This window comes from Terrapene carolina, unplaced genomic scaffold, assembly GCF_002925995.2.
Source record: "Terrapene carolina triunguis isolate 2854851 unplaced genomic scaffold, T_m_triunguis-2.0 Scaffold21, whole genome shotgun sequence".
In the NCBI taxonomy this organism is placed as follows: Eukaryota; Metazoa; Chordata; order Testudines; family Emydidae; genus Terrapene; species Terrapene triunguis.
The window spans coordinates 22,390,416-22,415,902 of NW_020664372.1; the positions used below are offsets into that span (position 1 = coordinate 22,390,416).

At 43.2% G+C, this 25,487-nt stretch overlaps 1 protein-coding gene across 1 annotated transcript in view; it reads left to right on the forward strand.

Moving 5' to 3' along the window:
• Positions 1-25,487, forward strand: part of FARP1 (FERM, ARH/RhoGEF and pleckstrin domain protein 1) — a 150,174-nt gene that overhangs the window by 3,996 nt on the left and 120,691 nt on the right. Inside the window, exon 2 of the mRNA XM_029913092.1 lies at positions 19,041-19,195. Within this exon, the coding sequence (XP_029768952.1) occupies positions 19,041-19,195 (155 nt within the window). The remainder of the gene's footprint in view (positions 1-19,040; positions 19,196-25,487) is intronic.

Below are 25,487 nucleotides of genomic sequence, written 5' to 3' on the forward strand. Positions count from 1 at the left end.
TAAAGGGGGGGGGAGGGATAGCTCAGTGGTTTGAGCATTGGCCTGCTAAACCCAGGGTTGTGAGTTCAATCCTTGAGGGGGCCACTTAGGGATCTGGGGCAAAATCAGAACTTGGTCCTGCTAGTGAAGGCAGGGGGCTGGACTCGATGACCTTTTGAGGTCCCTTCCAGTTCTAGGAGATAGGATATCTCCATTAATTTTTTTTTTTTTTATAATTGGGAGCTAGATGTACAAAAAGCTATCAGTCTGCGAATATGCAGTCCATGACACTAATTATAAATTAGTTTGAGCAGTGCATCATGCAATAAACCAACAATTTTTTTCACCATTAACAGTTTGTTTTATACAAAATTGCTGGTATACTTTTACCATCATGACCAAAGAGTAATTGTTTTTAGTGCATAATGCCAATGTTTGCTTCAACATACCACTTTAGCTTGTTAAAAATAATCTCTTTAGATTTTTTTAAAACTGATTATAGCAGTACCATTTTTTTAAAAAGACAATGCACAATAAACCATAGATTTTGGGCACTGGGATTAGGATTTTCAATGTTTATCTAATAGTCAAAGTTCTTATTAGTTAGAGACCTTTTTAAAATTTCACTGCACATCTATACATTACTTTGGGTTTTTTAGGCATTAAAACCACCAATTTATTTATTATGGCCTGAGCAGTTGCTGCACCACAGACAGGAAAGATGATTTTGTTGTTAAAATACTAGACTGGGACTTAGGAAATCTGTGTTCATTTCCTAACTCTGCCACAGACCTCCTGCCTGATCTTGAGCAAGGTGTTTAGGAAAGGTAGGAATTTCCATATTGAATCAGATCAGTGGTTTATCAAGTCAGTAGCCTGTCTCTGTGGTAGCCAGAACCAGCTGCTTCAGAGAAAGAAATCCTGCTGGTAGACCGTTACAGGATTTCCTGCCCCCGCATAAAATTTCCTCCTAACCCTCAATAGTTAGAAGTTGGCATATGCCCCAAATCTTGAAAGTTCTTCTTCGAGTCGTGTCCCTATGGCACAGGACTCTCCTCCATGCTCATTGGCTGCCCCATCTTGGGAGGACGTGGAGGAAAAAGAGGACGACTCCTAATTGGTCTCCTCGACTTCTGTTAGGGATTCTCCTACATACCCCTTTGGGAATCTGCCCTCGCACAGAGAGGACCTTGCGGCTCACCAAGGATGGTGGAACCCCCGCTGCCTTATGGACCCCCACAATGCCCATACTGGGACACGTGGGTTGCCTATTGGCAACAATTTCAATAGACCTCTGGTACCATCCCTTAACATCCTCCCTCTACCCTTTGATGGCAGGAGGAGATGTTTGAGGAACTGAAGGCTAGGGCAGATGAGGAAGTCACACCCAACTCCCATTTTGTTGTCACTGGATGAGGTGGTTATGCCTCCCCCTCTTTCCATCATCGATGACTTCAGGCAGTTCCAGGATCTCAAAGTAGCTGACACTCTGCAAATCCCTCTGGAGGAGCTCAAGTAGCAGCAGCGTAGGCTGCTTGATATTTTGCAGTCAGCAACACCCTCCAGAGTGGCGCTACTTATTAATGAGGGTCCTCTGGATCCGGCTAAGAGGGTATGGCAGACACCGGCCACTATTCCTCCAACATTCAGAAGGGCAGACAAGACATACTACATGCCCCCCTAAGGACTCTGACTCTTTATTTTTCCATTCCTCACCTAAATCCCTCCTGGTGGATGCTGTGAATGAATGGGGTAGGCAGCACTTTGAGAACTACTCCCTTTGACAAGGACCAAAAGTGATTGGATCTCTTTGGACAAAATGTCTTACTCATGCGCAACCCTGCAGTTTCAGATCACAAACTATCAGGCGGTCATGGCCAAATATAAACCTTACTCATTACAACAACCTCACAGCCTTTTATTGAACAACTGCCACAACATTGCAGGGAATAATTCTAGTTTATTGTTGCAGAGGGTCAGCTGTTGGCCAAAATGGCTCTCCAAGCATCTCTAGATGCTGTGGACACTGCTGCCGGATCCATCTCCACAGCAGTAGTTCTGTGCCGTCTCCTGGCTTCAGCTTTTGGGGTTTCTGAGAGATGTCCCAAACACTGTAGACATCCTCTCCTTTGATCATAATCTGTTCTCTGAAACCATGAATGACTCCCTGCACAGGCTCAAGGACTCCAGGGCTACCTATTCTCTGACATGGGATGCCTTGGACAGTCAGGTGGCGGTCCCCTTGCATATAAAAAAACTCCCTAAACTGGTGGAAGGAGCAACTCCACATTTGTGTGGATGTCCCGTTCTGCCTCCCAACCCCATCACTGACAGACAATATGTCCTGCATGTTTTACATTAACAAGCAGGGAGAAGCAAGTTCCCCCTCCTTGTGCGCCAAAGCCATAAAGCTCTGGAACAGGTGCATAACCATCCACCTCCAGGTTTCAGCAGCCTACCTTTGAGGCATCCGGAACACCACTGCCAAAACCCTCATTAGATGCTTCTCCAACAACTGTGAATGGGAGCTTGACACTCAGGCCCTCCAAGACGTATCCCAGAGATGGGGACAACCAGAGATCAATCTTTTTGCCATCTCCAAGAACAGAAAGCGTCCTCTCTTCTGTTCAAGGGGGAGTCTTGGTCATCACTCCCTGGAGGACGCCTGTCTTCTACCATGGAAGAGGAGTCTATTCTATGCCTTTCCCCAGACGCTCCTAACTCTAAGGGTGATGAACAAGATCAGGCAGGACAAGGGCAGAGTTATCCTTAGAGTACCTACCTGGCCAAGACAAGTTTGGTACCCTTACTTGCTTCAACTCCACGTCCAACCGCCGATCAAGCTCCTGACCGTTCCCCATCTCCTGTCTCAGGATGTGGGTTGTGCACTTCACCCCAATTTGGCAGTGCTACGCCTCAAAGCTTGGCTCCTGCATGGTTCTCAGGATTAGAGTTTCCTGTTCTGCGGCGGTGCAGCAGGTATTACTAAACAGTAGGAAAAACGTCATCCTGCACTACTTACCTGTAGAAATGGAAGAAATTTGGCCCCTGGTGTGGTCATCACTACCTCTGGCCTAACATGGTTCCCCTGTCCCTTATCCTAGATTACTTACTGGATCTGAAGACATCCGGGTTATCCATCAGTTCAGTCAAGATACACCTGGCCACCATAACAAGTGACAGCTACTGAGATATGCAGAGCTGCTTCTTGGACTTCAGTCCATACATTTTCAAAACATTATGCCCTGCTCAGTGCTATCCGATCCAGTGCAGCACTTGGCTCTGTAGTACTATCTTCATTTCTGAATCCTGTTCTGAAGCTCCACCCTTTTTCTAGGGACACTGCTCGGAAGTCACCAGAAGTGGAGCACCCACAAGGATGCTACTCGAAGAAGAAGGAAATGTTACTCACCCTGTGTAGTAACTGTAGTTCTTCAAGATGTGTCACTATGGCTGCTGGCTACTACCTGCCCTCCTTCCCCTCTGCTTTGGTTGTTCCCTATGGGATGATTGAATAGAGAAGGAACAGAGGGTACTTTGCCCGTGCACTCATATAGCCTCGGTGTCTGCCACAAGGAGGCATAGGGTGCATGTGCAGGTTTAATGGGCACTGCCAGCTAGAAATCTGCAATCAAGGGTTTGAGAGGCACGTGTGCACCTGAAGTGGAGTGCCCATAGGGGGACACAACTTGAAGAACTACTCTTACTGCACAGAGTGAGTAACATTTCCTTTATATCCTTACCAAATTTGTTGTGTAGTTTTCAATATCTACTCTTAGAACTCTAAATATTATCCATTTACATGCATAATCTTTTTTTAAAATTCATTTACGTTCTTTGCCTCAATTATATCTTTTGGCAATGAGTTCCTCAATCTAATTGTCTACCTTAATCTTGCTATATTTCACCTCCCCATCTGTAAAATGAAGGTAATGCAGCCTTTCTGCCATCCTTTGTCTGTCTCATCTAATTAGATTATAAAATGAAATAAGCAGGAACTGCTTTTTACTATATATAAGCTCAACTCCTGAAACAAAGGCACTCTGATCTTGGAGCCTGTAGGCCCCAAGTAAAAATATTTTCTAATTATTAGTATTTTGTGCAGTGGGTGCAGGACTAAAATTGTGGAGGCTTTGAAAAATGTAATGTTACTTTTTATGGTAGTAGCAATATTTAGATGAATATTTGACTAATTTTTAATGGCAGTATTTTTTTTTATGAGCATGCATCTTCCCAAAGCATTGGATGGATACATCTTTATTAATTGAAACAAATATTTTGAATAACGTTTACATGAAAATGATTCTATTTTTAATATTTTTCTTCTGAAGAGAGGTCCCAATCCATCTCTTATTGAAGCCAATGATAGGCTTTCCTTTGGCATCAATGGGAATTGAACTGATCCCATAAAGCAAACTGTTTTTTTTTTGTTTTTTTTTAAAGGACATTATTCTTAAAGCTACTTGCTTAGGAAATTGACAGGTTCTAAATATCTTCTTTTTCTATTGACTCTACGAATAAGTTTTCAGTCCACTAGTTTTGTAGACTAAAACCCACAATGCTTTGGGTGTCCTTGCTAGCTCTGCAGTAATAATTAACTAAAGTAGTGCTATATAAATAGAAGTTGCAGTAATTGAAAGGCCATACTAATCTCTCTTCAGACATGTAAGCAGCGTAAAGAAATCTTAGTGTCAGATCATTGTATCTGCAAATGATTAGTTATGCCCATTTGAAGCTGTCTGATTCGAAGGATTCAGACCTGAAGGTATCAGAGGGGTAGCTGTGTTAGTCTGGATCTGTAAAAAGCAACAAAGAGTCCTGTGGCACCTTATAGACTAACAGATGTTTTGGAGCATAAGCTTTCGTGGGTGGATACCCACTTCGTCAGACGCATGTGAAAGGGGGAAATAAAGGCCATACATGCGTCTGACGAAGTGGGTATCCACCCACGACAGCTTACGCTCCAATACATCTGTTAGTCTATAACAGGGGTCGGCAACCTTTCAGAAGTGGTGTGCCGAGTCTTTATTTATTCACTCTAATTTAAGGTTTCGGGTGCCAGTAATACAGTTTAACGTTTTTAGAAGGTCTCTTTCTATAAGTCTATAATATAGAACTAAACTATTGTTGTATGTAAAGTAAATAAGGTTTTTAAAATGTTTAAGAAACTTCATTTAAAATTAAATTAAAATGCAGAGCCCTCCGGACTGGTGGCCAGGACCCGGGCAGTGTGAGTGCCACTGAAAATCAGCTCGCGTGCCGCCTTCAGCACACGTGCCATAGGTTGCCTACCCCAGGTCTATAAGGTGCCACAGGACTCTTCGTTGCTTTTTACAGACCTGAAGGTGTTCAATCTCTCTCATTATCTATTCTCTCTCTACTTCTCTTCCTCCCAGGCAGTGCAACATGTAATACGATGTGAACTGTATTTGCTTATTCAAATAAAGAACTGTTATTTGATGACCCGCAGTAAAGAGATATTAAGCAGAACCCACAATTCTAGTAGCTTTATTTTACTTATCTCTATAGATCTACAGCTATTTGAGGATTTAATATAGATAATTTTTATTAGTTCTGTCTCTGCTTTAAGAAAAAAATCATGTTTAATCAAACACATATTTAATCAAACATATCCTAAACAAGCAACTTTACATTAGCTTCATTAAATCATCTCTTCCCCCTCACACACTATCAAACTGTTCAGGGGCATTATTTAGCAGCAAATGATCTTCCCTCATTAAGGTTTTTAAATTGAATGTTATGATTGACTATTTCTGGTAAAGTTGAAGATGAGGTTAGGAAGAGAGATTGAAATCTGGGTGGAATCAATCCTGCTTTTGCTTTTCCTTTGCCTTTTTAGGAAAATATTCATTTTGAAACAAGCTGGTTTGTTCTAACCAGAAATCCATGAATAGTGAACGTGGCTACAGCAGTGAAGCTTTTAGATTCAAAAAGAGAAAACTATAGGTTTCCATGGAAGCAGACATCAAAAATAAAGTGAAGAGGATGGTTATTGATGCCCCTCTAATTTGTTTTGCACATATAATTGTAATCTCTTGTTTAGTTAAAAATCGTGGTAGCTGAGATTAGTCTTCCTTTAAGACTTTTTGTTGTCTAAATGCCATCATGTATGGCACTGGCCACTGTCACAAGACAGAATACTGGGCTAGATGGACCTTTGGTCTGACCCAGTGTGGCTGTTTTTCTGTTCTTATGACTGATGATTAAAAAGTTTGACCTTCCTGCTGCTGAATATTTGAGGAGGAGGATGTAAAGTACACCTCAAAGCCTAAAGCACATTTTTTCCCCACACAATATGATGGTAAAATATATGTGGTTAAAAGATCAGAAAGGTGTGCAAAGAGACTCTTTGCTTAGCTAAAACTGAATAACTGCTTTAGAGAGTATGAACACCACCCACTATGAGGAGTAGATAAAAATACAAATGCATTAGAAACATCAGTGGCACTGTTTAAAATATTGTGCTCATGTGTATAGGTGGTGAGGTGGGAAATCTGTCTGCTAAAATCTACCGAATAGTCATAGTGGGCACCCAGAGTGGGAGGCGTGTGGAGATATAGATATATATATTTATAAAGCTTCTTAAAATGTTTATTATTCCAGTAGGCATCAGTCCAGCTTTTGATACCATGCAGGTGGACTGCTGCCAACTGTACAGAGCTTCATTGAAGTCTCTGGGAGTCCATGAGAGCACTGGGGTCCACCCACAGGGTATTAGTAGGATATGTACACACGAGTATCTGCATATGTGGGCACGGTCACCTGAATATGTTTCTGCTCCATTGACGGATATGACTTAGGAGCCTCAGAGGGCATGGACTGCACTTTGTAAGTGCAAAATATAATTCATTCCTACCACAGGCTTTTAAACCATCCCAATCCTCCATCTCTCAGTTCGGCTATAACACATTCAGATGACCATCACTGTGACTTGATGTATTGTGGCTGCCCTTCCTCTTCTGCTGAAAAAATATGCTCTCCCATTTTCCAGTCTTAACTAAAAAAGAAAAAAGTAACAGATCCAGATGAAATAAAGCAATTTTTTACACAGTTTCTTTTCTATAGAACTATCAAGGCCTGTACTTTAAGGGTGAGGTTTTCAAAAAGCACTCAGGTTATGTCTCTACTGCAGTTAAAAATCCTGCCGCTGGCCTGTGCCAGCTGACATGGCCTTGGGCTAAGGGGCTGTTTAATTGTGGGGTAGGTGTTTGGGCTTGGGCTGGAGTCCGGGCTCTAGAACCCTGCAAGGTGAGAGGGTCCCAGACCTTGGTCTGCAGCCTGAGCTCAAATGTCTGCACCGCAATTAAGAAGCCCCTTAGCCTGAGCCCCACAAGCCCAAGTCAGCTGGCATGTGTCAACTGCAGGTTTTTAATTGCAGTGTGGACATACCCTCAGCTTCAGAGCAGGTCAGCCCCTGTTGAAGTCAATGTGAAAATTCCCCTTGACTTCAGTGGAGCAGAGTTATGCTAACACTGAGTGCTTTTGAAAATTCTACCCTTCAAGCAATAAATTGCAAAATATGAAATAGCTATTTAATTTTATTCTAGGAGAGAGAACAGATAGACATATGACTTTTGTCTTCATAGGTTGCTAGCACTGTTCTCCTGTAAACGTAGATTAAGCTTTCATTTGAAGTGTAGAGTTTTGCTTAGGTATTTACATAAAATCCCTATTGTTTAATCTCATTATTGAGGTTATTTGTTGTACTGTTTGCTTATCACAAATACTTGTTTCTTTTCCAGTGCAATAAATATGTAGATATTTTACCACCTTGATAACTGGGAGAGAGTTCATGCTTCAAAGGATGCTGTATTATTATTATAATTTTTAGTGCCAGACCATGGAGAAAAATGTTTTTGAAATGATACTGCTCACTGCGGTGAAGCTCGTCCCTGTGCAGAGGGTCAGCACAAAGCCTACGTACCACTTAAGCTCACTGAGTGAGGAGTCCAGGATTTCATCCTGAGACCTTAAATGGGACGTAAGTGATGCACAGACCTTGTGCTGACCCTCTCCAGAGGAGTGAAGTTTACCTGTAGTGCTAATGGCATATACCAAACCTCCATAAAATATATGCAAGGGAAAGATAATAGTTTGAGTCAAATCAATGAAACCATCTGTTCTCCTATTCTGTCTCCCAGGGGCTTTCTGGCATGGAACACCCCCAATTTCCTGACACTGTTGCCATGTCTCCCAACCCTTTTCTCCGTCAAGCTCCTCCTGAAAGCCGAGTTCTTTTATGAGACCTTTTGATCATCTATCTTCTCTGAGCATTAACAGTTTTAAATACAAAACATGGAGTTAACAGAATGGGTGCTCCCCATTAATTACTTGTTTGTTGCTGCATCCAGTCTTATTTCCTTTGTTTATAAATTGTCTATTTAGATAATCTTCAGAGCTGGGACTTCTTTTTTTACACTTGACTGCAAAGTACCCACCACAGCTTGGTACCATGTGTTATCCAGAGATTAAATCAAGCCCATTCCTTGTGGGCAAATCATGCAAAGTCATAGAATTGTAGTACTGGAAGGGCACAGTTGCCATCTTTCACCTGGTAAATAAGCACCCCAACTTTCACAATAAGCCAAAAATCAAGCTAATCCCATTTCAAAACAAGGCCAAAACAAGCCAATCCCTAAGAACCCCAACACTCTATGTGACTAGATCCCCCCGGCATGCTGTCTGGGACTGTGGTGGGCCTGTTGTGCACCCCTGACTCTTTCCCCCTGCTTGACACCCCCCCCCCCCCCTGCTTGCCAGGAGCCGATTAAAAAAAAAAGAAGCAACAAGCTCCAATCCAAAAACTATCCAACAAGCAACTCACAAGCTACTTAAGCCAAAAACAAGCCCAATTTCTGCATTTTTTTTCGTGGGTTTGGCATGTCTGCTGTAAGGGACCTCGAAAGGTCCTCTAGTCCAGTCCCCTGCACTAATGGCAGAAAGTAGCTCCTTATCTGTGCTCAAGAGAGTGACTGAATTTCAGTCTTCCAAACATTTCTTAGGAATGTTTAACTGAAGATCAAGATATTCAGTAACCTTAGAAGAATTTGCAGTGCAAAAATCTGTTTGATCTGAGATTAGTTTAGTTTGGTGTATAAAAATTCCTTAAATAGCAAATTGTTGACTGTATGGAGATAGTTATTGGTAGCTGGGGTAGTGAAGTGGCTATGCTCCATGGAAATAAAGAATTAAAATCAATTTAACCAATCCTCCTTCCCCCTTCCAAAAAAAAAAAAAAAATAGCCTCAGAAAACATTGGTTTTGTAAACATTACTAAACACTTTTCTCCACAACTTCCATTAGAGATCCTGCCACAGGAATGTTCTGGACAATTACTGCTCAGATAAAGGGAGGGATGATAGATTCATAGAGTTTAATGCCAGAAGTTATCATTAGATCACCTGGTTTGATCTCTTGTATTGCACCCAGTTTCCCCTTTATTGAACACAATAATTTGTGTTTGATTAAAGCATATCTTCCAGGAGGACACATCACAGCCCTGGGTAGTTTGTTCCAGGGGTTAATCACCCTGTCTGTTGGAACTTCATGCCCAATTTCTAACGTGAATTTGTCTAGCTTCAACTTCCAGCGATTGGTTCTTGTCATGCCTTTCTCTTAAAAGCCAGTATTTTCTCCACATGATCAAGTCCCCTCAATCTTCTTTTTGATAAGCTAAACAGATGGATCTCCTTCAGTCTCTCTCTAAGGCATGGTCACCATCCACCAAATAATCTCTTGTGGCTTTTTTCTGCACCCAGGTCCACTCGAACAGGGGGGTCAGGGGCCTATGCCCTGTCACTTTTTACCGCTGTAAGAGTGAGCGAAAGAGGGGAGGGGGCGGAGAGCAGCGAGCGGGGGCGGGATCTTGGGAGGAAGAAGCAATGCAGGAGCGGGGCCTCCCGCGCGGGAAGGGGTGGTGCAAGGGCGGGGAGAAGGGGCAGCACTAGGGTTGCCAACTTTCTAATCACACAAAACCGAATGCCCATGCCCCGCCCCTTCCCTGAGGCCCCACCCCCTCGCTCCATCACCCTCCCTCTGTCACTCGCTCTCCTCCACCCTCACTCACTTTCCCCAGGCTGGGGCAGGGGATTGGGGTGTAGGAGGAGGCATAGGTTTGGGCTGGGGGTGCAGGCTCTGGGGTGGGGCTGAGGGTGAGCGGTTTGCGGTGAAGGAGGGGGCTCAGGGCTGGGGCAAGGGGTTGGGGTGCAGGGGGGTGGGCTTCAGCTGGGGGTGTGGGCTCTGGGGTGGGGCCAGGGATGAGGGTTTTGGGGTGCAGGAGGGGACTCCAGACTGGGTTAGGGTGTGGGGCAGTGAGGGCTCTGGCTGGGGATGAGGGGGTTGGGGTGCGGGAGGGGGGTGAGGGCTCCGGCTGGAGATGAGGGGGTTGAGGTGGAGGAGGGGATGAGGGCTCTGGCTGGGGTTGTGGGCTCTGGGGTGAGAGGTTTGGGGCACAGGAGGGGACTCCAGGCTGGCTGGGGCAGGAGGTGAGGATGCAGGGTCCCGGCAGAGCTTACCATGGCTCTGAGGAAGCAGTTGCCAGATCCCTGCGGCCTCTAGGCATGTGGGTGGCCAGGCAGCGCTGCGTGGTGCACTCTGCATCCGCACCTGCAGGCGCTGCCCCCCTGCAGCTCCCATTGGTTGTAGTTCCCGGCCAATAGGAGCTGCGGAGCCGGCACTGGGGGCGGGGGCAGCACATAGAGCCTCCCAGTCCCTGGCTATCCCAGCGCCTAGGAGCTGCAGGGACTCGGAAGCTGCATGGAGCTAGGGCAGGCAAGGAGCTTGTCTTAGCCCCGGGTCCCTGCTGCGCTGCTGACTGGATTTTTAATGGCCCACTCGGTGGTGTCGACTGGAGCCACCACGGTCCCTTTTCAACTGGACGTTCTGGTCAAAAACCAGATGCCTGGAAACCCTAGGTGGTACGAGGGAGTGAGGCCACGGTTTGGGCACCAGTGCCCCCCCTGCACTTTTAGGAAGCTTTTGTTGGTCCTGCTTGCATCATCTGTTTATTCATTGGGAATTCTTTAAGGTTAAAGACTTATTAGGGAATTAAAGCATTTCCCCACTGAAGAAAGTATAAATACCCTTACCCGAAGTAAAAAAAATAAAATAAAATATAAGGGTGAATTGTGTAAAATGGAAATAACCAGCAAAGAATGGTGAATGTGCAATGTAATGCAAGTAACTTTGATTCAGTACCTTCATAGCTTGCAGCTAAATGTGATTATGCATATTAATCGTAATTCAGTGTTCAGTGGGCTGACATTCCCTAAAAATGTAAAGCATCTTTTACAATGTAATTTCACAGAGCTAAGAGAGACCAATTCAAATGCATTAAATGCTAAGGATGTATAACTTGACATTAGTGAGCTTGTTTTCAGTGAAGTAAAATTGAAATGTCATTTGAGTGTCACGTAAAAGCCACCAGAAAAAGAGCAATAAGCATTCTATGGTCCCATTAAGTGACTGCTATCCAAGTTAGGAATTTTTGTGTGAGAGTTGTTAATGGAGCTGCTGGTCTGTGAGGTTTTTCCTTCTTCCTCTCATACCTTTTCCTTGGTGATGTCAACTTCCAGACTGATTTTCCATTCGCCTCCTTAGCCTCTGCCTCCTCTTCCCCATTTGATCTGCAGTGGTGTATCAGTTCACCCTCTCAGCACAATGTCCTCTTGATGTTGTCACCATTAAATATTTTCTCTCTCATCTTTCCACCACAAAGTTCCCTTTCTCTGGCCACCACCTTGACACCCTGCCCTACCGTAACCTCCCGTCCATTAGTGGCTATGACTTCTCTCCTGTTTTCAATCCCCTCCTTCCTCTTCTGTCAATGCCATCACTGACTCCCCCCATTCTCTACTACTCTCCACTCCTTCTTTCCCCCCTTTACCACCTCAAAGTCTGTCCCACCAAAACCACATCTCGGGTTCGCCCCCTTCATCCAACGTTCCTGCATTTCTGAACACCTCAGTAGAAAGTCCCAGCACACATGAACTTCCTCCAATATAAAATTGTTTTCTCTTCCTTCACTTCTGCCATCTTGCCAGTCAAACAGCTCTTCTTCTCCAGTCACGTTGACTCCATGCCCACAGTCTCAGCTGCTAAGGTGACAACTTGGATTCCCTCCCAGCTCCTGTGCCCTCCTCTATTTCCACATAGGATCTTGCTGACTTTTCAAAAAGGTCAACAAAATCCAGCATGACTTGCCCCTTTTCTCTTTCCCTATCATGCTCCCCTCCTTCTCCATGTCATCTACATTGAAGTTTCTATCCTCTTTTTGCAGTGACTCCTGCCTACCTCATGATTTCCCCTGCCTTCCACTCCCTTATTCACCTTTCTCCTTAGCTTCTTACTCTTTTCACTCCAGCTTACAATAGAAGCATGCTATGGTGTCCCCTCATCTAATCCCTCCCCCCAGAAGTAAATGACCCATGACCCCATTTGCCTATACTCAACTCATTTCTCGCCTCTGCCTCCAAGATCATCAAGTGCACCTTCTACATCTGTTGCCACCTCCATCTCTGTCTGGCTTCTGACCTCTCGTCTCCATTGAAAGTGGTCTTACCAAGCCTCAAATGAACATCTTTATGGCAGATCTCAACCATCTACTGCTTCTTCTTTTTTCTTGATCTCAATTGCTTATGGCATGTTTAAGCACATTCTCCTTGATATCTTGATTTTCACCACTCCGTCCTCTCCTGGGTCTCCTCCTACTTCTCTGGTTGTGTCTTCTTATCCTTTCACAAAGCTTCAGCTGCCATCTCTATGCCAACACTCACAAATCTACTTCTCCCCTCCTGACTTGCCTCCCTCCATCCAATCCACACCCTAGTCTGTCTCTGACATCTCCTCAGATTCATCTCACCATCGGCTTAAACTTAACCTGGTTAAACTAAACTCCTTGATTCCCCCCCCCTTTCCCCTTTGTTTGTGAGTCAGCATCTGAGTTTTGCTACTCACTTCTCCAAAGCATTTCTAATATCAGGTCTTCACTCCGTCCACACAGCTAAAACTCTTGTCCAGGCTGCCATTATAGCCTGTCCTGACTACTTTGGGGCCTCCCTGACATGCACATTATCCTTGTCAAGTCCATTCACAATGCAGCTACTAATAATTCCTTGTCCAACATTATGACCGTATCACCCTCAGTATGAGTTACTCCACTGGCTCCCCCTTCTCCATTCCATAAAATCCAAGCTTCTTGTCCTACCTTCCAGGCTCTTCATAACTCTGCCCCTCCCTGCTTTCACTTCTCTTGTCACTCTTCTGCTCTACCAATGATGCTAACCTTGATTGATCACTTGTCCACTCATTCCCCAAGCATCTTCGTGTTTTCTTCCTCATTACATGAAATGCTCTCCTGGAAAAACTAGTCTGTAAGGCCAGTACACTGTCCTCTCTGAAATCCTCCCACCCCTACCCCATGGCATGCTTCTCCTGTGATGCCACTGGAAAATTTCCCAGTGATAATGCCTACTTATATACTACCGTTTCCCCGAAAATAAGACATCCCCCGAAAATAAGACCTACTTCCAGTTTTGCCTCTCGCTGTAATATAAGGCATCCCCCGAAAATAAGACCTCCCCATAATAAGGCCACCCCGGAATATAAGGCCGCCGCCAGGACAAGAAAAATAAGACTTCCCCTGAAAATAAGACCTAGCGCATCTTTGGGAGCAAAAATTAATATAAGACACTGTCTTATTTTCGGGGAAACACGGTAGTGGGACTAGAGGATGTCTATTTTATTTATTCATATATTTATATCTCATAATTTAAAACAAATACATGTAAGACTAGGAGTCAATTTGTGCACATAGCTGGTCTATTTGACCACATGTTCCTGTCATTGTCATCTTCATCCTTTCTCCAGCTTTCCCTTTTTTTTCTTTCTCTCTTGGCTGCACCAATTTGAGTCTTGTCTTAAGTTAGATTGGAGGCTCGTTTGAACATGGACCATGTCTTTCCTTGTACAGCTCTTGAAACACGGGGCCTTGAGTCTGACTGATGCCTTTCGACACTACCATAATATTTAATTATGCTATAATAACGTCAGAAAACAACTGAATTTTATTAGTTTTTTTTATTTATACTCAGATAATCTTTAAGTTGTATAATACTATATACCAACAATTTTTCAATGTGTTGCAATAAAATTAGCTTTTTCTGGTTGTTTTCTTACATATTCAAATATATGATGATGTCTGTTTGTATTATAGTCGCAACTAGCTGCTCCGACTGAGATCAGGGCCTCATTGTGTTAGTCACTGTACAAAAATGGAGTGAGATATTCCCTGCTCTGAAGAGCTTACAGTCTAAATAGGCAGGAAGGGAAAGAGACACCGAGAGGTCCAAGAGTAGGTCAGTGTTAGAACCAGAAATAGAACCTAGGTTTCCTGACCTCCATTCCAGTGCCCTCTCCACTGGACCACACTGCCAAACGGAAGATGCCTGCCAGTTTCTGTTTGGAAGAAAACATGCAAAGTAGCATAAGCCATGCATATAATGCCAGTGAGACTAAATGATTTTAATGCAGATAGTATCATAGGTGCAGTGTGTTCATTCTTGAATGTTCCCCAGAATATTACATATTTCTCTATCAGATCATATTTATCATGAGCTTAATTACTGCTCTTTGGGTTCCATGTCAAGCAAGCTGCTGAATTTTTAGTTTATTGCATTTCAACTCTATCATAAGAATATCATGGAGTCACCAGCCTTAGCCTGTTCTAAACTAACATCTCTAGAACTAGCCACTTGCTAAGTTCATATGTTTTTGAATTTTTCACCTTTGCTCCCCCTTTGCTATTCTAGGAAGACCAGGAATACCATAGACGCTGAATCTTGACAGACTGTAATTTTACACATACAATATCTCCAACTGAATAGATGCCAGGATTCCTCTTGATTCAGACAGATCAAAATTGAGAAGAGCTTTAGAATAATGTTTTTATTTACAGATACTTGAAAAAGAAACACTGCATATTGCATAAGCCACACAATATAGAAAATGCAGAATGACAAATGCAGTTACTTGGCTTTAGAGCTGTCTAAATGCATATGAGGACATATTAGAAATAAATTACATGAAAACACACAACTGCTTTTAATCATTGTCTGTCTGAGGTCAGACATGCCTGCTTTGCTGCGCCTGTCTCACTCTGTGTGAACAGTGCAGGGGGGCTGTGCCTTGTCTCTTTGTGGCTGTCATAAATCCTGACCTTCCCACAGATGCCTGCTTTACTAGGATAAATTATTAAAGTTTAGAATATAAGCATTTCGAGGTTTAGGGACACCCAGAGCATGGGGTTGCATCCCTGACTATCTTGGCTAATAGCCATTAAATTAACGGAGGATAGCACATTCATCTAATTCTTTTTTCAGCCCAGTTATTCCTTCACAACATCCCCTGGTAATGAGTTCCACAGGTTGACTGTGCATTGTGTGAAGAAGTACTGTCTGATGCTTGTTTTAAACCTGCAGCCTGTTAATTTCATTGGGTGATCCCTACTTCTTGTGTAGGTGTATTCAACACTTCCCTATTCGCTTTCTCCACGCCATTAATGATTATATAGACTACTATCGTATCCCCCCTTTAGTTGTCTATTTCTAAGCTGAACAGTCCCAGTCTTTTTAATCTCTCCTCATATGGAAGTTGTTCCATATCTGTAACATTCTTTGCCAATTGTAATGTATCTTTTTTTGAGATGAGGTGACCAGAATTATTCAAGATGTGTGCGTACCATGGATTTGTCTAGTTTGATTGATCTGATAGTCAGACACACATTGTCATTGAGTATTATAAAAATACTTGTAAATATGCATAATGTAATAGGTCTGAGAAGTCTTGATTCCCGTTCTCTGGTTAGTTAGGTGAAAGCAATGTCCTTTGACGTCTCAGTGGGCAGTCATCCGTTCTTAATAAGCAGCCTTGTGCAAGCTGGGCAAACCTTAGATTAATCTGGGAAAAAGACCCAGGGCCACAATTTGAACAAAGCCTCCATATGCATATGCAATTCTTGTTTTAACACAACAGACATAATTTGGTGTAAGAGTTGTATTTCAGTAACATTCCTACTGTTCCATTGTCTCCAATGATATTTATCTAATTAGAGGTCCCTGGAATTTTGTTCATTAAGAGAAGATTGCGTTCTGGCTATGTCTTTATACTACTCTTACCGGGGGGAATGTCGGTGGTGCTGAAAAGTGTTTAGATTTTTATAGTTATTGTGAATGTTTTGTAGCATAAATAAAGTTTAAAGTTGTTTGAGTACTGGTTGTTGAGTGTTTCTGTTTTAGAATGTGTGAGTATGTGAATTGAGTGTATTCAGATATAATACTCTAAAGTATAGATGTGTGTTGTGACTCACATCTGACCAAATACTCATTGGCTAGAACAAACTTCCTCTTTTCACACCTATGCCTCTTTCCTTCCCTCTCAACACCACTTTATTTTGGTTATGTATGGGATGAGTTTTTGTAGGATTATTACTTGATATGTTACGTCATGTTGGCAGTGTTATACCAAATGTGTCAAACTTCAGTAACACTTTTTACACTTATTCTTCCTGGTGTATTGTCTTGAGTGGTGTTTGTATGATAATTGTTTGTTGTTGATGACAATAAAAAGTGGTTTAATAAAACAATGTAAGGTGATTTTAGCTTTCTGGAGCTGTAAACCAGCCAGAAACCAGTTAGAAGCAATCTGAGTATTTAAACAGAAACCTGCTAAATGGGTTTACACAGAGATGAATTTGAATGAATTGGCACTTCTCTTCAATCTGTGTTCTAAAACCAGCCACTTTTTAAGAATTCTACGTGCATCTTGTGTCTGCAGGTGATAGAGCTTTTGCTTTGGTGATAGCTTAAGCCTTCTGTACATTAAGGAAATTATTTTAATTTCTCTAGTATAGAATTCACTCCTCCTGGAGATATATTTTATTATTTGTTTTTTGTAACTCACTTTTTGGTAACATTTGATGCATTCACAACTGCAAAGGTGGATCATAATCTTTGCTCTGGATATGGGCTAACTGGTGTGTTGATAGTAAATTTTCTGTGGTCAACAGTTTTCATCAGTTTATTTAGGTAATTAATAAAAATGTGTTAATTTCTAGAAGAGAAGTAGTTAAACTGTAAAATGAATTATTCACTGGAGTTTCTTTAAATTATTTAATGTTATATGACAGTAAAATATACAGAAACCTCAATGAGGATTGGGGGCCCATAGTTAGTTAGGGCTTGTCTATATGGGGACACTCAAGAAAATTAATCCAAATTAACTAAAGGTGTAAAATTAGTTAAATTATATTAAACCCTTGTGCGGACACTGTCATTCAGATTTCACATGGCCGTCCCTTGGTTTAATTAAAAGCATTTTAATTCTGAATGAGAGTGTCCACACAGCAGTTTAACTAATCCACGTTGCATTCTCACCTTTAGTTTATTTGGATTCACTTTCCTGAGTGTCTCTGTGAAGACAAGCCCTTAGTAGTCTTGGTACAAATCCATATGAAGGCATTCTTGAAGAGTTTAAAATACTACAGTGGCACAACTGAAGCCTCTGAAACCTGCGCCACTGTAGTGCTTCCATGTACATGCTACCTATGTGGATGGGAGGGATTCTCCCATCGGTGTAGGTAATCCAGCTCCCTGAGAAGCGGTAGCTAGATCAACAGAAGATTTCTTCTGCCAACCTGCCACTGTCTACAAAGAGACTTAGCAAAAACAACGAGGAGTCCTTGTGGCACCTTAGAGACTAACAAATTTATTTGGGCATAAGCTTTCGTAGGCTAAAGCCCACTTCATCAGATGCATGGAGTGAAAAATACAGTAGGCAGGTATAAATACACAGCACATGAAAAGATGGGAGTTGCCTTACCAATTGGGGGGTCAGTGCTAACATGGTCAATTCAAACAGGGTGGATGTAGTTGACAAGAAGGTGTGAGTATCAACAAAGGGTCACTTTTTGTAGTGACCTATCCACTCCCAGTCTTTATGCAGGCCTAATTTGATGGTGTCAAGTTTGCAAATTAATTCCAGTTCTGTAGTTTGTCATTGAAGTCTGTTTTTAAAGTTTTTTTGTTGAAGAATGGCCACTTTTAAGTCTGTTATTAAGTGTCCAGGGAGATTGAAGTGCTCTCCTGCTGGACACTACAAAAAGTAATTTTCCCACTGTTGATATTCACCCCTTCTTGTCAACTGTTGGGAATAAGCTACATCCACCCTGTTTGAATTGGCCTCCTTAGCACTGACCACCCACTTGGTAAGGCAACTCCCATCTTTTCATGTGCTGTGTATTTATACCTGCCTACTGTATTTTTTGCATCTGATGAAGTGGGTTTTAGCCCATGAAAGCTTATGCCCAAATAAATTTGTTAGTCTCTAAGGTGCCACAAGGACACCTCGTTTTTGCTGATACAGACTAACGCGGCTACCCCTCTGAAACCTGCCACCAGACAGGGACTTAGGTTGACTTAATTATGCTGCCCGGTGGTGTGGGGTTTTCATGCCCCTGGCTGAGGTAGTTAAGCCAAGCTAATTTTCTAGTGTAGGCCAGACCTAATTTACTTTTCAAGGGGGAGGGAAAGAGGGATACAATCAAACATCTACGTTTTTTGTAAATAAATCGCCAACTAACCTCATCTACCCTTCAAGCAAATTTTAACTTGCTTATTTCTTATGTCCCGAGGAGAGGTTAGTGCCCTTATGGATCAGGAATTTAGTGTGTAAGGGATGGTATGGAAACAAAGCATGAATATGCATCTTTTCCCCACCTCTATTTTAATTTTTTTCTTAAAAAAAAAAAAATTAGGAAAATCAGTTTATTTTTATTTGAATTATAAAAATCTCAAGTACCAGTCAAAGAGATACAGATATTGAAGGATATAAGGATATTCTTAATCTGTTTAAAACTAGTAGAATAATTGTCGCTTTCATCAGCGGGATGATCAGGATATTAGTTAGCTAATATTTTGTAAGTTACTTAGAAAATATAGTTTGTTCTGTATTGCTCAGCATTATCATTTTATTGTTGGCTAATAAAGCTACTCTTGTTAATGAAAAGCGTGTAACCTTTTGCTGTTTCTATTTCCAGCAAAGAGCTCCGGGGAAAGTTTTGTTGGATGCCGTTTGCAACCATCTGAACCTTGTTGAAGGTGATTATTTTGGCCTTGAGTTTCTGGATCATAAAAAGATCATGGTATGTGAATGAGATTCGTTTCTTACTTATTTTCATCTTCACATTTTATGTATATTACAGTCCCCTCCTCCCCACCTCCCGCACATTCAGAAAAAACATTTTTAAATGTAGTTTTATTGAAGGTTTCAGTGGGTTTTGCTCAATGGTGGTGATATGGAACTGTGTTTAAAAACTCATCTCAAACCCTGTTCCTCACTTATCCATATTGAATGTAGGAGTGGTGGTGTAACCATAGGAACTGTTGGCATGGAGACTAAATACCATTTTAATTCTTGATTGGTTTGGACTGTGATAATGGTAAAATCCTGCCCGGTAGATGGGAAAAAGTCACCAATATTATGACACAGTTCAATAAAAGGCACCTTTTCTGTCCAAAGGGCAATAAAAACAAGTCACTGTTTTTTGTTTATTACACTTTGCTGGGTTTTTTTTCCTTTTAGTCAGTGATAAAAATCCTATTCAGGGAGTTCTGTAATACAGGACAGGTGTGCTGGGTATGACACCTTCGTCTCTGATGATAAATGCCTGCTGCAGTCAAGTAATGTATCATTATATCATAGAGTGGGAGGAAGAGATTGCGAGAGTGTTAATAGATACACATCAGTTTTCATTTTTAAAATTCCATTTTGCTTTAAATCTTAATGCATTACTGTGGCCTACTGAATTGTGTTCCAGTTAGTTGGATGCTGTGAGCATTGCATTCTTGTGTATACTTTGTTTTGCGCATATGGTGAATTCTACCCCAATACACTAGACAGCCTAAAGAATATATATTAGGGGCAGTTATTTTAACTTCCTGCCTGAAGGGGGCAATAGTTTTTCATTTGGGGGGGGAAGAGGGTTTATCTGTCACTAGAGTAATCTGCTTCCATTGTTTTGTGCAATTTTTTATGCAAGAGAACCGAAATTAATAATTACATAGTTCTGGGCTAATGATTACTGAGAACAAAATAGAAAAGTGGACAGTAATATAAAGTTAATTTTAAAAAGCAATAAATCACAGGCCTTACTTTGGATTTACTTGAAACATTAATTTTAACAAGTAATTTCACAATCTTCCATACATCCTCAGCTAACATTTTGATAACTCTTATTGACAGTAATTAAAAACAATGTATGAACATAGTTGTGCAATAATGTCACAGTGGGCTATATAGCTATACAGTTATGCTAAAGAAATATTCAGATTTTTGACTTTTCTGTTTGTAAAGTTGCAAACATAAAAGTTATAGTCCTGACAGCATTTGGCCTTGTGTGTGTGTGTGTGTGTATGTGTGTATATATATATATATATATATATATATATATATGTATATTATCGATCATAAGCTGGTTCGTTTATAAGCCGACTCCCACAAGATGGATAAGTAAAAATGGAAAGATTTTTTTATAACCCGTTCATAAGCCGACCCTATAATTCAGGGGTCAGCAAACTTTGGCTCCCGGTCCATCAGGATAAGCCGCTGGTGGGCCGAGATGGTTTGTTTACCTCGAGCGTCCGCAGGCACGGAGGTAAACCTAAGTAAACAAAGGGTCCTGACGCGCCAGCTGTTTACCCTGACAGGCCGGGACAGCAACTGGTGGGGAAATTTTTTGGAGGGGAGAAGCTGGGAGTCAGGGGAATAACTCCTGTGACCATTCCCCACATGACCCCACCCCTGGCCCAGGACCCCCACACTCTCTCCATCCCATCCCTTCCCACCTTATCTGGGGAGGGCCACAGGAAAATGTCTCTGGCCTGGCTGGAGCTGCTCCGGCGGGCCAGACTGGGCAGCGCGGCCGCAGCCTGCTCCGGCGGGCCAGACTGGGCAGCGCGGCCGCAGCATGTTCCAGTGGGCTGGGCCGGGCGGCACTGCCGCAGCATGCTCGGTCGGCGCGGCCACAGCCTGCTCTGGGGGGCGAGGCTGAGCGGCACGGCTGCAGCCTGCCAGCCCCGGAGCTGCAGCTGCTTCGGAGGCTGGGGGAAGAGCAGCGTGGCCAGAAGAGGAGAGACTCTGGCCCCGCCTCTTCCCTTCTGGCTCTGCTGGCTATGCTGCCTTTCCTTGCTCCCTCTGTTGGGGAGAGGGGCCGTGTCCCGCCTCTCCCTCTCTATACCCGTTCATAAGCCGACCCCCTTCTCTGGTGCTTCCCTTTTTTACTAAAAAATGCGGCTTATGAACGAGTATATACGGTAGTTATTTATATAACTGTGAGGACTGTTTACTTATAAGCCGTAATATCTCTGTGCAATGTGAACGAGTTGAAGTTGCTTTTGAACCATAACTTTTAATTTCTTGAATTCTGTGGGGGGAAAATCTTATCCACAATGTAGAATTTTGCATCATGCATAACATAGAATTTGCATTTAATTGCTTTGCTTTTAAAAAAGTGAGTGTATGCACTACATTTACATTTATTTGAATATGATTCACTGCTTTTTCAAATAGTGTGTAATACAAGATAAAAATAAATGCCTGAGCGTTTGTTTGGATATTTTCATATGCAGATGAGATCATATATTCAAACACAGGTCTACTTACTGCAATGTGTAGAGTTCCAGATCACAAATACTTGTGTGTTTGTATGCCTGGCAAGCTATAGCATGATATGTTTGTAGAAGGCAAGACTGTCACTTGTCCTAACATGGTTGCATACACAAGTAAAGACTGAGGTGAAAGTAAGCCAGTCCAGTCCGGTCCGGTACATTGTACCGGCAAGAGCCAGTACGCCGTGCCGGACTGGACCAGCTTCCGCGGCGGTGATTTAAAGGGCCCAGGGCTCCAGCCGCTGCGGGGATCCCCGGGCCCTTTAAAGTGCCGCCAGAGCTCCGGCAGCCGGGCTCCTGAGGTGATTTAAAGGGCCCAGAGCTCCGCGGCGGCCAGAGCCCGGGCCCTTTAATTCGCCCCGGAGCCCCAGGGCTACGAGCTGCCTCTGCAGCTGATAGCTCCAGGGTGATCGAAAGGCCCCGCCTCTTCCGGTTGAGGCCACGCTCCCGCTCAGGACTCCGGCGTACCGGTATGTTCTTTAAGTTACTTTCACCCCTGAGTAAAGATGACATTGCATGGATCACTGCTTCACACATTGGGGTGTGAACAGACTCTGCAGAGCTGAACCTCTCCCTGGCAAGAGAAGCACCGTTGCTAACTCTTCCATTTTATCACAAGTCTGATATTTGATGTTTTCCTCAAATCTACAGCTGTTGGCATCAGATTATTACTTGTGAATCTCAGCTTTCATTTAAGAAAATGTTTCTGTCCCTCAGAGTTGCAGCAAAAAGCTTAAAAACATGAACCCTAAATGCTGCAAAACCAGAAGTCAAATAAAAAGAACCCCCCCGAATTATTTTTGTTTTAATTTCCTTCTTTGTCCTGCTTCATGATTTTAGGGGCCTGACTCACGGTTTTTGAATGCATAGTGTTGGCCATATTGGTGAAGTCTTGGTTTTGCCCCTGTCCCCCAGTAAGCTGCACCTTGGACAGTTCTGTAGTAACTACCTGCTCTCCTATGACAAAGAGAAACTGCGGAAGGAATTGGGACTCTCTGGATACAGAAATCCTGCAATGACACCACTATACAACTCCCCTTATGCAGGGCTAGATTACAGTCTAGCTGTAGCCCAAAACAAATTGCGCAGAATCATATGCTATTGGATAAAATGCAGAATGCCCAGACTCTTGTGACTTGGTTATTTCTCAGTCTTCTTTTTCCTCCAAACTTGGCAAGCACGCATTCTTCACTGAGGGATTGTGTACATGCCAAGTTGTAACTTCGGAAACAAAACACTCTGAGTTATCAGAATGCCAAAGAATGTCAGAACTAGATTTTTAGCAAGTAAAAAACACCATTTTCCCATCCTTGAGTAACTAACAAATGACCAAATAGATTTTCTTCACACCTTCCATAAAAAAAGTGGGGGGAGTCACCTTTTGAACTGGAGGAGAATGAGAAATTTCATCTCAGAGGGAAACTTTTGTGAATATATAAGTACTTGAATAATAGGGCCTTAGGACAATAGTGCCTCCAAGGAGCTAGCTTGGCTCTGTAATAACTATGAAAATAATTAGTAATGGGAACAATTTTAACAGAAGCATCTGAGTGTGTGTGTGTGTGTGGTTCCTGAGGCTATGATTCTATAATATGGATATTTTGAGGGTGTCCCAGGCGCTGCCTAATTAAAAACTGCTCAAGGTCAACTTTAATTTTTGTGTTCTTATTAAAAATATATTGTTACTTTCCTGAGAGGACAATGTGATTAATCTGCTCTCTGGGGCAAATTTTATGGCTTTTAGATTGGTCCGTACCCCTTTTGAAGACTGTGCACCATTCCTCCCATAACTCTAGACATGTATTTATTAGCTGAGGGCTGAGATGTTTCTCCCAAACTCCCTCCACCTCACATTGGTTGTTTGGCCTCTACCTGGTTTTGCTGCCCACTGTAGCCTTTTGCAACACACTGCACCTCTGTCCATGTCCTTTTGACTGAGGCCACGTCTACACTACCCGCCGGATCGGTGGGTAGTAATCGATCTATCGGGGATCGATTTATCGCGTCTCGTCTAGACGCGATAAATCTATCCCCGAATCGAAGCCCGTACTCCACCTCAGCAGGAGGAGTAAGCGGAGTCGGCGGACCTGCGGCGGTCGACTTGCCGCTGTGAGGACAGCCAGGTAAGTCGAACGAAGATACTTCGACTTCAGCTACGCGAATAGCCAGTGTAGAACAGCCCTTAGAGTATGAGTGAAGTTTTCGGGTCTAGACACCCTGTTTTCGTTGACCACCTCCTCTTAGAGGTAGAAAGACTTTACACAGGGCTAGTCTATGTGAAACACTCACACAATAGTAAAAACATGATTTATTAAGATAGAGAATAATAAGATAAAAATAAATAAAATGACATGGCATAACATACCGCATCTGAGTACTTTGCAAAGCCCAATGATGTGGCCTCTTCTGACAGAGAAGAGAGAAAATGCTACATGGCTAGAGAGTAAAATCCTTTCTCTCAGACTTTGAGTAGTGTGTCTGCCTCACACTGCTGTGCAGACAGAACCCCTCCTTCAACCTTATCCAAATGGTTGGTGTTAGAGTTTGTTGCCCTATCATGGGGAAGTCCTCCCAATATTTTCACAGGTGTCTCCTTGAGGAAGAAATGCCCCATTCAGTGTCCCCAGTACCAGGATTATTGTCTCCTAATCACTCCTCTGAGTTTCCCAGCCTTCTGCTCTCCAACTAATGTCAGAAGCCCCCATTGCCCACATTTCTTTAGACTAATCTAGGTGATAGTCTTGATTTGCATTGCCACTGATCCTTGCAATAGGAGCTGGCTTGTGTTCTCCTGAGGGATACATCCTGTTTCTGTCTCTGCTCTCTACAGAGGCACTCTGGGGAGACTTTTAAATTTTATCTTATCAGTTTTCCTTTACCATGGCACACTGAGTCGTCTTTGAGTGCTGGCCCCTATTTCACTATGGGGTATGCAGGTGCAACATGCACTTGAGACCGGAGAATTGCTTGTAGGCAGCATCTATTGGCCTGTGCCTGCGCCCCAGCTCTCCTTGTGCCCCACACTGAGCGTATAAGGGGCCTCTCTAGTTCTTTCTTACTGCTGCATGGCCTGTATCAGAATCCTTCAATGTCTGGAGCTTCTCTTTTCTCTTCATCTATATATTCAAAGTTACATTATTCTTCCTTGTTGTTAGGGTTGGCTAGTTTTAGAGTCCTCACCCCAGGGAACCCTCACAGTCTCCCAGTGCAGGATTTGGCTTATGCCCATGATTCTGGGCTTCAAAAACTGTTTCTTGTCCCCGCTCCTTTTCACTCAGTGATGACCACCAGTGCTATCTCTACTGCCTTGGGCAGGTGCATATCTCCATCAAGTGCAGTGTTAGATGCTCCTTCCCCAGCCAAATGCAGTAGGCACGAGAGCGCCGACTTCAAAAACTCCACCTGGAGCAGGTAATGAGATGTCAGGAGTAAGGCCCTGCAGCTGTGCCTGCTCAGTACTCCTGGCACCATAACGAGCCAGCTAGGCTGCCCGATGGACCACGCTGCCGGTTTGGCTGAGGAAGTCAGCCAGCTTAAGCCCAGCAGCAGCAGTAGCTCACTGGCTGCTCAATGCACACAACCATGGACTCCCTGCTTCCCTGTGCTCGTCTGTCTCCAAGCCCTGCTCCTGCTTTGCTCCTCCACAGCTCCAGCCCAGATCCTGCCCTGCACCCAGCCTTGTTCCCAACCTGACCCAGCCTTGCTCCCAGGGCTGGCTCTGGCTTTTTTGCCGCCCCAGGCAAAAAAGCCTCCGGCCGGCCCCCCCCC